This window comes from Leucopleurus acutus (assembly GCF_964270905.1).
Source record: "Leucopleurus acutus genome assembly, chromosome: 4".
NCBI lineage: Eukaryota > Metazoa > Chordata > Mammalia > Artiodactyla > Delphinidae > Leucopleurus > Leucopleurus acutus.
Genome location: NC_139146.1, coordinates 26,754,629 through 26,767,998, shown reverse-complemented (window position 1 = coordinate 26,767,998; position 13,370 = coordinate 26,754,629). Strand labels below are relative to the sequence as shown.

At 37.1% G+C, this 13,370-nt stretch overlaps 1 protein-coding gene across 8 annotated transcripts in view; it reads right to left on the bottom strand.

The window, feature by feature from the left end:
* Positions 1 to 13,370, bottom strand: part of CAMK2D (calcium/calmodulin dependent protein kinase II delta) — a gene marked incomplete at its 3' end in the record, with an annotated part of 279,253 nt that overhangs the window by 147,648 nt on the left and 118,235 nt on the right. For all 8 annotated transcript variants that reach the window (XM_082838403.1, XM_082838399.1, XM_082838401.1 and 5 more), the window contains exon 4: positions 2,799 to 2,853. In XM_082838403.1, coding sequence (XP_082694529.1) covers positions 2,799 to 2,853 — 55 coding nt within the window. The remainder of the gene's footprint in view (positions 1 to 2,798; positions 2,854 to 13,370) is intronic.

Here is a 13,370-nt window from a genome sequence, read left to right as displayed (position 1 = left end):
TACCTGACAGGTTTTTTAGTCAGCCATAATGAAAATGCTTCAGTGAACAATTATGAACACACTTAAATGAAAAAAAAGTAGGAAGTCTCAACAAAGGAATAGAGGATACACCAAACAACCAAAAGTCAATGGTAGAACTGATAAAAACACAGTAGCTAATAAAATTTTAAAAACTCAATTGATGAGCTCAACAGCAGAATGGAAAACAACTGAGGAAAGGATAAGTGAACTTGAAAAGAGAATATAAATTACCCAATCTGAACAAAAGAAATAAAATTTTTAAAAATTGAACAGAGGGGCTTCCCTGGTGGCGCAGTGGTTGAGCGTCCGCCTGCCGATGCAGGGGACATGGGTTCGTGCCCCGGTCTGGGAAGATGCCACATGCCGCGGAGCGGCTGGGCCCATGAGCCATGGCCGCTGGGCCTGCGCATCTGGAGCCTGTGCTCCGCAACGGGAGAGGCCACAACAGTGAGAGGCCCACGTACCGGGGGAAAAAAAAAAAAAATTGAACAGAGTCTCAGGGACTTATGCGACTATAACAAAAGATCTAGCATTCATGTCATCAGGGTTCCAGAAGGAGAAGAGAAAGTGAGGCTGAAAAAGCAATCAAAGAAACAACGTCTAAAAAATCTCCTAAGTTTGGCATAAATCTATATACTCAAGAGATTAAGTGAATATCAAATAAGATAAACTCTAAGAAATTCAAGGCAAGACACACACCATAGTCAAACTTCTAAAAACTATAGACAAAGGTACATTTTTTAAAGCAGCCAGAGAGGAATAATACCTTATCTTTAGGGGATAAGCAACTAGAATGATAGAAGATTTCTTATGAAAAACAAAAGAATCCAGAAGGAATTGGCCCAACACTGAAAGAAAATTACCGTTAACCTAGAGTTTTATATCTAGCAAAAATATCCTTCTCAAATGAAGAGGAAATAAAGACAGTCTCAGAAAAGGAAAATAGAATCTGTTGCTAGCACATCTATACTCTAAACGAATGGCTACAGGAAATTCTTAAAGAAAGGAAATAATAAAAGAAGGAATGCTGGAACATCAAGAAAGAACAACGGTAAAAGTGAAAATATGAGCTTTGAGAAAGACTTGAAAAGAAGAACTAGTGCAACTTGGAGTGTTGCCAACCTACAGCCACATGAACAAGCCATGAATGGAATGTGACTGTGAAAAGAACCTTGTGCAGCAGGACTGTGCGTATCCAGAGATTTAGTGTCTATTCTCTAGCAAGTATGTGGAACACCAATATGGCAGACATGTTTGGTTGCCTATCCAACAGGCAAGACTTCCCTTCCTGCTACAGATTGAATATATGATTGGTCAAAGCCAACTGCTGTAATTCTATCCCCTTTACTACTACTTGGTTCAGACATGTGCATGAGAAGCAATTCTAAACAATAATTCATTATCAGCTATCTTCTGAGGGACTGCTGGGAAAGGTTTTCCCTATAAATAAAAATATATGCAATGGGATTAATCTTTCCTTTTCTTCTGCCTTTGGAAGTCACTGTGATACCTGAAAATGAGGCAGCAAACTTGAGAACATTAAGGGGAACCTGAGGGTGAGGACAAACCCACATACTACAAAGAACACAGAGAAAGATGGAATGAACTTGGTTTCTTAATGACATCATTGGAGGGCTGAATTAACCAAACTTAGTACTAACCTGTCATTAGACACATTTTACATGAAATAATAATTTTTTTCTTATCTATTCCCCAAATATCACATTAAATACTACAGAGAAGTCCATCATATGAATGTACTGTAATTATGCAACTGATTCCATTATTGGATTTATAAGTTGGTTTTCTTTTTTTTCCCACTATAAAGGACAATGCAATAAACAGCTTTCAGTATAAACTTTATCTGAATTTAGGGTAATACTTTCTCTGTACTTTGTTCTGAGAAGGAAAATTACTAAGTTAAATGAAATGGACATTTTTGATATGGAGTATCAATTTGATTTTCAGAAAGTGTATTCTTATTTAACCCCTAGCAGCAATGTGTATGGCCTGTCTCACTATACCCCATCCAGCCAGAGGGGATGCTGTGGACTGCTCCCCAAGAGCACTGTTGTCCCTTCATTCTTATTGATAGAAGCTTGGTTTATAAATCCTGATTAGTCTAAGTCAATCTTGATGACTCCATTCTCCCTGCCAGTGATTGGCGAGGGGTAGGCATGTGACCTAGCCCTGGCCAATGAGATGAAAAATGGGAGGCTTACTAGGTGAATTTTTCACTCTTAAAAAAAAAAAGAGAGAGACAATGTCTTCCACTATAAATTACCATGTCTCCATGTAATAATTTGAACCATGCCAGTGTGAGAACAAAGCCAGTGAGCTGGGGTAAAAGATGGGAGTTTGGTGATGTTGTTGAACCCCTGAATTAACCAACCTCGAGGGTCCTTGAGCCTTCTTTTTATATAAGCTAATAAGTTACAAACACTTCAAAACAATTCAATGGAAAATTATGCTTATGTATAATCAGCCATCTTTGTACCCCAAGGTAAAATGAGAACTACTTATGATATCACAATGAACAATCCCAAAGGAAACAGACTCATAACTGTTTCCCTTATGAAGATCAACTTAAATTTTAAATAAACACTGCTGAGCATTCACCTCATTTCAAAAGAATTAGAGTTGAACGTAATTTGAAGAACATTTAAAAATATTATAGGGTCATTCATTTGGACTGTAACTTGGAGAAAAATCATCCTTAATTCAAGATCTTCAAATAGACAGCAAAAATAAACAAACACAAAGTATGTTGTACTTACAAATCAAACACCAAGTAATGGAAGCCCTCTTCCGATATGCTGTCGTGAAGTCGCACTAAAACAAAAGAAAAAAGGAAAAAGAGAAGAAAGTCTGTGTTATATGTATGCCAACAATCAACACTGAGCCAAGACTTTTAATAGGCATCTGTCTCCTAAATTAAAATGTTAGCAACACTATTTTAGTTTCTGATGAGTCAGCATCCTTTATGGCAAGGCTTCGGTTCAGACAGACCCAAGGTTTAAGTTCTGGTTCTGATAATGATTAACCGTGTGATCTTAAGCAAATTAATTAACTTGTAATGATAACAGTTCTTATATTTTATAAAACGGTTGAGAATATTAAATAAAACAATACAAGTAAAATAATTCGCATATTGCCACGTGAAAACTAAATAAAAGTCAATAATTGCTTTATCTCCATATGTCCAAAGTTACCAGGCTCCAGCAATTCTTCCACTGAGAGTCTCTTCCTTGTCATTCCCTTTGCTAATATCCTAGTCCAGGTCTTAAGAGTCTAGTAAATGGACTCCATGCCTCTTCCTCTCCCTTTTATCTGGGAAACTTCTGTATAGCACTCTCCAGCCAGCCGAAACAGTTTTTATTATGCTATCTCTAAGAGAAAGTCACCAAAATCTATTTACCAAATCATCGGCCAAAAACGTACGGCTAGAACTTTTTTTTTTTTTTTGCGGTACGCGGGCCCCTCACTGCTGTGGCCTCTCCCGTTGCGGAGCACAGGCTCCGGACGTGCAGGCTCAGCGGCCATGGCTCACGGGCCCAGCCGCTCCGCGGCATGTGGGATCTTCCCGGACCGGGGCACGAACCCACGTCCCCTGCGTCGGCAGGCGGACTCTCAACCACTGCGCCACCTGGGAAGCCCACAGCTAGAACTTTTAATAAAATAATCTACTTTAATAGATTCAGTATTAAGCATATGAACACTACTTTAGATTTTCCAGTGAGCTAAACGTTCAGTGATAACTAACCAAAACCAAAGTTTCTCTCTTCTGAATTTAAAGTACTCACTGTTTACTGCAAAATAACCACACGTGTAAAACTCACTTACTTTTTTTTCCTGCTATTTATTTTTGCCTAAGCCCCCTGACTCCCTTAGATGGTAAACTTCCTAAGTATCCAATCACTTACGGGGCCTTGGCCTTCACTGGGAGCAACGGAGGCCAAGAAAAGCAACAAACTCATAGGACACAAATGCTTTTGAAAAGTCACCAAAAAAGGATCATGATTTCTACTATGACCAGTCCTTAGTACTTTCCCCATGCAGTGATGACCATCAATATGGAAAATGTGGATTCAAAAGAACACTTAGATGGTCACACAAGCTACTATAATCCACAAAGGGAGTTTGTAGTACCCATGACATTCCCAAGGTCACAGACATAATAGAATGTCCATTCTTTACAATCCAATTCCATCCCCTTCAGATGTCATCCTTGGCTCACTATTAAAATCTTTTCTGAATTCCTCTCCAGAAATTTCTCCTAAGTAGAGAAAGAGAGGCTTTTGCTTCACCTATAATTATGGATTATCATTTGTAAAATGTAAGTTTTCTGTTACCATGAACATGAGAAGGGGGCCCATGATGCAGGCGTCTGGGAGTGTGGCCACTGCAGCTCAGTCTGAGCTCCTCTATTTGTCTCTAGAGCACGCGGAATGTAAACGCTGCAGCATCCCTTTCCTTATCTCATTTGTTTCTCATAGTGTCACCTTTGAATTATGGATGCAGCCTATTTTACTCTTATTAACAAACTCTAATACCTGTCCTTTCTTCAGGACACAGAGTTTCTTTCTCATCAACACTATCAAACAGGAACCATATTTCCTAAGTCTTTGCATCCCTCACAGAGACTTGGCAAATAGTAGACAGTCTTTCATAAAATTGGTTTTGAGCATTTACTATACCAGGTGCTAGGCATTCTTCCCACTTTTTAGACAAACATTTTCATCAAAGCTCAGTATACTTATATATGTCTGAAACAAAATGATTGCTATGCAAACAATTCTCCTGTAACTTTAATTGTGTGAAGGGTATTCTTCAATTTGCCAGTATCAGAGATCACATGCTTCATCCATAAATTCAGAGTGACACTAAAGATGAGAGGGAGACTGCTGTGTGCTTACACTGCAGTCATGTGTTTAACTTGCCTGCTACCTTTGCTTAAACTTATGCCACCAAAGAAAATCAAAAGTTTAGCTCAATGATGAGTCTTCTGCTCAGTCATTCAGCACAGTAAGGAAAGCCAGATCATGGGTGATAACTCACTGGCTTTCTTATATGACACAGACTCACAAATATCTCATTGAGCAGCTGTAACACAACCTGTGTTTAAATGAGTTCAGATAATGGTATGGCTACTTGAAGAACTCAGACAGTTACTCTGTGAAAATAAGGTGGATTTCCATGCTATCAAAGTTAAAATGAAAAGCAAAAATCACAACGTGAGCTGGAGGAAGTGACCACTTTTTTCTCACATTGTCTCAAGGTAAAATCTTCAATTGGAGATGAGATCTCAGGTTTTCAGATCAGAGTTATAGAGCTAAACAGAGGTGGATATTTCAGGTACAAGTGGAGAAGGAGTACTAATTTCTGGTTATATCTGGAATAAAGTTTTCTTAGTCTGACTACCACTACCTTATTAATACTTGAAATTAATCATCATTTGGAAGTAAGTTATTTTTTGAACAAGTCAAGAGTTGCTCAAGCCTGATAATCAAACACATACATTGTTTGGGGTCAAAACCAGTTTCACAACAGCATTTTGTCAGCAAGTACATGATAATGGTTAAAGATAAAAACCGCCTGACCAAGTTCAATCCTTTTGCATCACACCATTCTAAAATAATGTCCACTATTTCTAACCAGCCATTTGACCAGGTAAGATTAATTCTGAATAAATTTTGTTATGATACAGTGGAAAAAAACTAGCATCATCTTTACTTGGGATAAATACGTATACATTTTCATAAATCTAAACAGTGTAACAGTTATCTAGGATAAACATTTAAATTCTGAGACATTAAGTATGAGATTTATAATGGGGAAAAAGGTGCTTCTGAGGCTAAAATACTTCCAAAGTTTAGCTGACCCAAGGCCTAATCCTTTTCCTCTCTCTCTTGAATGACAGAGTTAGTATAAATCCCTAAAACTAAACACAGTAGGGCAATGCTGCCAGTGTTATCATAATACTAACAGAGTAATTCATACAGAACAGATTGTATTGCATCCTCTAATCACTGGTTCTCAGCTCTAAGCAATACTCCTGGTTAGAAATGAGGTAGATTTTGCATTTTTAGTTGGCTATGTTGCAAGGATTGAGGTAGTTGGGTTTGATTCACATACTGGGATGCGAATATGGCAGCTTTTAAGTCAGATACTTTTTATATTCTCATCAGCAGTTAATTATATTTCACAGCTAGAGCAAGCATTAGCCAAGTTAGGCCATGCAATGTGTCAAGCCTTCGCAAAAGAGGGATGCCAAAGTTGAGTTCATTTGTTAACTTAAAATATATATATATATATATTTTACTAGTTTCAGACATTATAACAATCAAATGGCAACACTCTAGAGAGAAATTTCACCTCAACCATTACTCCTGGCTCTTTTGTGACAAACCTGGTCATTTCTGGGGAGAAAACTTTTCAGATAGCAAACAAAGAAGCACTGAAAACCAAACTCAAAATAAAACTAACATTTCTAGAAAACTGAAGGTAAACCTGTATAGATGCTCTGTTTTCCTTAACCTCTATTTCTTATAACATGAGTAATACATTTAATAAAGCAACACCATTTAAAAAATCTCCCCGGTATAAAAATACTAATTTAGGGGCTTCCCTGGTGGCGCAGTGGTTGGGAGTCCGCCTGCCGATGCAGGGGACACAGGTTCGTGCCCCGGTCCAGGAGGGATCCCACATGCTGCGGAGCGGCTGGGCCCGTGAGCCATGGCCGCTGAGCCTGCGCGTCCGGAGCCTGTGCTCCGCAACAGGAGAGGCCACAACAGTGAGAGGCCCGTGTACCGCAAAAAAAAAAAAAAAAAAACTAATTTAGGTTGTGTGTTTGAAAAATATATGCACTCTATTTCTTTGAAATATGAAGCCATGCATATATAGTTTATTTTATTTTAAATTAAGTATTAAGATAAGCAGATAAAGATATATAGATATTTCTTTTGTTGTTATTGTCAAAGTCGGTAGTATTATAGCATTTATATTTTGATTTTCTTAACTTGTCTTAACAAGAAACTTTTAAAATTTGGGCATAAAAAGTTTAGAAATTTGACTTAGCTGTCTAAGGCAAACTGATCAGACACAGAAACTACAGTTTGTTCTAATTTTAGATATTTGAACACATAAATTTCTAAAGTTGCATAAGAGATACATATTTTGACAATATACTGAGCGATATGACCCATTAATAAATACCAAATGAGCCACTATCCACTACTCAAAAATGAAAATAACTTTAGTACCAGAAATCAAAAAATTGTTTCAATAAAATTTCAAATATTTTTTCTGAAGTGACAGGAAAATCTTTGTAAACTTAATATTAACATTAAATTATATTTAAAAGCAATTCATTGCTAATATGAAAAAGTTATTAAAGTTAAGAACTTTCTGAAAAAAGCAAACATAATTATTACATGAAAATTCAGTGGGGAATGCCACCCATTTTAAAACTATTTTAAAAATATACCAAAAAAGCCACTGGAACACAAGATCAATCATGAAAGTCAAAGCATATCAACTCCGTTGACCATGATCTCCATCCTTATTCTCAAATTATCACCTCATTTCCTGAAGCTAATCCTAAATCCAGTTTAGATTAGCTTCAATATCTACAGTACCAGGTTAGTAACAGGGCTGACTAGAAGAAATCACAATGTCTTCTAACAGTCCAGATCTATTTACAAGCTCATGTTATTCAAAGGAGCTTCTGGCTGGTCAAAATATCTATTACTTGGGAGAATTACAATCTGGGAAGATGGTAAAAGTGAGGAGAAATGACTAATAACTGCAAACTATATGGCCACCATATAGTTTGACACTGATCACATGACACCAAAAGAACATGAGAGAACAATCCATTCTTTTGCATGAAAGTCATAAATGACTAAATATAGAATTTCAGAGATGTTTAATGAAATAGACAAGTAAATGGATAGTTCTTTTAATAGCCTTTCCTGCTCATTTTTAATAAAATTATATATGTGACAGGAAATGACAGACTTATTACTAAACCAAGTAATATCTAGAAATAGTCTTTGTTTTCTTTGAAAAATCATTTGAGATTACCTTTTTGCACATTTTCACTCCTTGGAAAAGTTAGTAATCATTTCAAGTTTCCTTTATTTAAAAAAGTTTTCCTCTTTCAATTCTGTATCAATATCATTTATTTTATATATTTGAATAAGTGATTCCAACTTTCTTCATTTTTCTCTCTTCTTGCCATATCTTTCTGCTATTCCATCTTCTAATACTTATATAAAGCTAATCAGAGATTACTCATGGATATCCTTAAACAATAGGAATATGAAGAAAGGAAGAGAAGCAATTGTCATCAGATGACTTGCATATTAAAGAATCTCTAGATGGTGCACTTTCACACTGTACTTTAATTATAAGGACCTAACAGAGCTTTGAGCTAATACCGTCCTTCTGTTGAGTTTATACAAAATGCACACACCTATATACTATGTATTAAATGTGTAAGAGTGTCTGGTGAAGTAGACAAAAAATGGCCATTTGTAATTCCTCTGCTCTTACCTGAATAGCACCACTATAATACCCACTGTCGAATCCAGTACCATTTTACCACTCTGCCTCCTATAATCTGGGTCAAAAAGAAAAGCCCTATTGCTGATAATTGCCCACCAGGCTGCTCCGGTGGCTCCATATTTAACCAGCAAGAAACCAACACATTAAATGATTAAAGTAGTACAGTATTTAACTATATTTTAAGATTAATCAAAAGCTATGTTATTTATGATAAACTAGGACTATCACACAGAAGGAGTCTGTATCATGCCAAAGAATGGACCAGATAAGGATTTTTTTTTTAAGTGCAAATCAAGGCAGTATTGAAAATAAGAATAAAATATACTGAAGTGCATTTCACATTTCAGGTAACCACTAAAGCTTTGGGAAACTTTTGTTTGAGTTTTATACATATATATAGCACACTTTAAAAAAAAAAAAAAACTACAGATCACAGAAAAATGCTTGATAAGCACTGGGTCCCATGATTCTATAAAAGGATCCTATAAGATCCTTTCCAACTCTAAGTTTCTACATTTCTCTATTTCTGGATGATTATAGCTAATAAAAAGTATGGGAAATAAACAATACATTCATTACCAATACAAGGTTGAATATAATCCCCTACATTTAAGACTTTTCCTTCTTCAACATTCCAACACATTTATATTTAAAACATACTTCATTTTATTTTGGATCTGTCTTTAACAAACAACTAGAGAGAAAACTTAAAATGTTTATCTTGACAAATTAAAAATAAGTTCTTTTCAAAAATGTACTGGGCAGATGTGTTGCTTTTCTGACAACAGCCCTGGAGAACAGAATAAATAGAAAACTTATTAGATCATCTTCTCTTTGCAACTTACTACCATATTATCTTAACACTTGCAACTGCATTTTCCCTAGAGATACACCAGTCCAAATGCTCTCATCTTTCAAACCCCTTTCTGAAAATTCATTTCTTGCATAAAGTATTTTTCCAAACTTGATTCACTCCATAAGCAGGAAATAAGTGAGTTTAAAATTCTACTAAAATGTTTTAAAAATGCAATGTAAAACTGTATTCGTATTATGTTTTCTCAATATTTTTCAATAACTATTTTTATACTGGAAGTACTTAAAGATATCACTCTATTTCCTCTGGATAATATACACAAACATGAAGTACATGAAAAAGAACATACTCTAATCTTAGGCTCAAAATCGAGGAAAAACATAAAAGTTATTTATGAACTTATTCATGAGTTGGATATCACTGGAATAATAAAGGATATTAATATATATAGCTACAGGCACTGGTATATTAGTCAGTGCCAGTAAGCACAAGGTACCTGGTAATATGACTTTGGTTAAGCCCTCAATAGAACAGTTAGTTCACCTAGGTCAATGATTCTTCTTTTAAAGTAAAGAATAATTGCCCGTTTTTCATGAAATCAAGGAAGTTATAATGAGTGCCAGACATCTCAAACATCTGGTGCATTTGCTTGCCTCATAGACATCTCAAAGCAAACAAGCCCAAAGAACTCAGTCTTCTCCCTAAATCCTGCTCTACCCAGTGTCTTTCATATCTTTCCAGTCGGTCAGGATAAAAAACCTCAGTGTAATTTTGACTCTTTTCTCTGATGCAGAAAGTCCAATCTGATAGCAAGTCCTTCAAAATACATAAGGAAAAAAATTTTTCTAGGTTTCTACCCTGCCCCTCATTCTCCTTTTACCACAGCGGCCAGAATAATCCTGTTAAGACTAAAATCTGATTATTGCCCTTTTGCTCAGAGCCCTCCAATGGCTCTCCAACTGCCTCTGAGTAAAAGCCAAAATCCTATTCATGGCCTACGAGGTCCCACAAAGTCCATCTCCGTCCCCACCATTTATCTGCCTGGCGTCTCCTACAACCACTCTTCCCCTGACTCACTGCATTCCATCCACACTGGCCTCTTTGCTGCTTTTAGAGAAAGAACTGGGGGCAAACTGCTGCCTCAGTCTTTGCACTTGCTGTCTCCTCTGCCTGGAACTCTTTTTCCCCAGCTATGGTTCACTGCCTCATCTCTTTCAAGTCCCTGCTCAGCTTTTCACCTCTTTTTGTAAATAAAAGTTTTACTGGAACACAGCCATGTCAGTTTGTTGATATATTAACGATGGCACTTTCAAGCTAGCACTGCAGTGTTTAGTAGCTGCAACAAAGACCCTACTGCCATGAAAATGAAAATATTTACTATTTGGCCCTTTACAGAAAAAGTCTGCTGACCCCTGGAGTAGAAGAAAAAATTGTTGAAAGAAAGAAGAGAGCTTGTGAGAGGCCAGGATGTGACACAGACAATCTACATGACTAATTAAAGCCATCGACAGTGATGGTTAGAAGTGGGGAAGGAGAGAACATAGTAAGTCAGCTCTTATATAACACAATAAATGAGTAGGTGTACCAAGACAACGGTGGGAAACTGTGGCCCTGAGTAGTATAGGATGCTGTAATCTGAGAAAATGTGTTCAAAGATGGGGTGGTGGAAAGATGGAGGTGTGGGGCACTGAGGGAGGAGGTATTAACAGTGGTTATGTAAAAGTAGTGAAGAACAAGAAAACACCTGTGCACCACCAGGTTCAGGGTTATGTGGAGGACAGAGAAAACAGCCAGCACTGTCCAGTGCTATAGCACACTCAAGAGAAAGCCAGACTGCAGTTAGCACAAGAAGAAATGAACATTCAGAGACCACTGGGAGAACAGAGGGCACTCTGCAGAGATTATGACATAAGATTTGTTATTTTATAAATAACGGGAAAGGGAAAGCTAATAACAGGTGCTAAAAGTTGGCAATTTTCTCACAGTTTAGATATTAACCCAGTAGTTAATCAAACTGTTGAAGATTTTCTCTTTGATAGATTTTCACATTTAGTTTTCTTTTTTAGAAGAGACATTTTTAAATACATTAATTTTTTTTTTTTTTTTTTTTTTTTTTTTTTTTTTTTTTTTTTTGCAGTACGTGGGTCTCTCACTGTTGTGGCCTCTCCCACTGCGGAGCACAGGCTCCGGACGCGCAGGCCCAGCAGCCATGGCTCACGGACCCAGCTGCTCTGCGACATGTGGGATCTTCCCAGACCGGGGCACGAACCCGTGTCCCCTGCATCGGCAGGCGGACTCTCAACCACTGCGCCACCAGGGAAGCCCTAAATACATTAATTTTGAAGACCAAATTTAAGCAGTATGAGTTTCTGTCATTTTATTACTATCATACTCCTAGAGGGTTCTAAATCCTATTTAAAATATTTATGCATATGTCCTGTATTTATAGCACCTAAATTCCTTACAGGACAATAGTTAATCTGATTTGATTCTTTCATATCATAACAATTTTAATATCTTCTTGCTCAGTTTTAATTAAGTTTTCTTCCTGGTTCTTGTTTTCCAGATAGGAATGCTGGAAAAAATGAATGAAGAAGATACATCTTTAAATTTGCTCTCAGTGAAAACTACATGGCATTAATTCATTTTATTTTTTTTTGATGGAAACTGATTCTGCCATCTCTACTCCTAAGCAAAATATTATGTCAAACTGACCTTTCATCCTGAACAAAAAATATTAATATATTCTTTAAATACATTTCAGATTTATTGGTAAATATTTTTACCTCTATAATCTTGACCGAAGTCTTCAGTCAGAGACTCTAAGCCAATGGTATACATGTTTAAGGAGCTTTACGAATGTTCTACCTAAGATTTTCAGGAAACAAAGTTCTTGGTAGAGGGGAGTAGTTCATTTCTTCGGTTATTCAGCTGATTTTCCTGAGTGCTACATGCTGGGGATATAACTGTCAACAGGTCAGTGGTGATCTGGCCCTCATACAGTTTTCAGACTTTGGGACAAAATCATCTTGCTAATTTTGTGACTCTTAATTCTAGATGATCAGAGTCCCAGCTAAAGCATATCGCAATAGTTACATTTTATGGTCATCTCACTAACCACAGCTATGGGAGCATATGAACATGTTACTATGTGGCAAACACATCTAAACAGGCCATTGGCTCTAACTAAATGCACTATAAAATGTCTTCATCTATATGGGGCTACTAAATCAGCAGTCGTTACCCACTGACCAACTGATTTCATCAAACGTATTTCCCTGATTTTTCTTTTTTCCTGAATTGGCTTGCTATTGAGAAAATTTAACAAGTCATTCAACCTAAAAGATACATTTCCTAGTAAACATTAACATCCCCTGTGACTTACCAAATCCATAGCCACAAGGTAGCCATCATTTCAAATTGCAAATCTGATTATATCACCCTTGCCCAGCTTAAAATTCTTCAATGGCTTCCTATTGATTTGATATTAAGGAGCAAACTCCTTGACATGACCCACGTATCATATAATTTATCACCCAAACTGGGACACTGTGAGAGTGAAAGAGGGTGATTAATGGTTACACCAGTAAACCAGGACGGCCCTGGAAAACAGGTTAGCCTGGCCACCCACCCAGAAAGCTCTCTCCCTCTTCAACTTCCCTCCCTCTTTGCCTCTAGCAACAGAGGTCCTCTTTGAGACTTGGTACTAGTTCCCTCCCATAACAAGCCATTGTTAATACTGTTGCTTGGCATCCTCTTTCCTCCTCTCCAGGTTAACCCTCATCTATCCTTCAGAATGTATTGGGTTGGCCAAAAAGTTCATTCGTGTTTTTCCATACAAACAAACTTTTTGACCAACCCAGTATTTTCAGCATCACCTCATCAGGGAAGCCCCCTCTGGCTCCCAAATAAGCTCTCATAGCACTGCCCATCTCTCCTTCATAGAACTGGTCACACTCGCAATGAT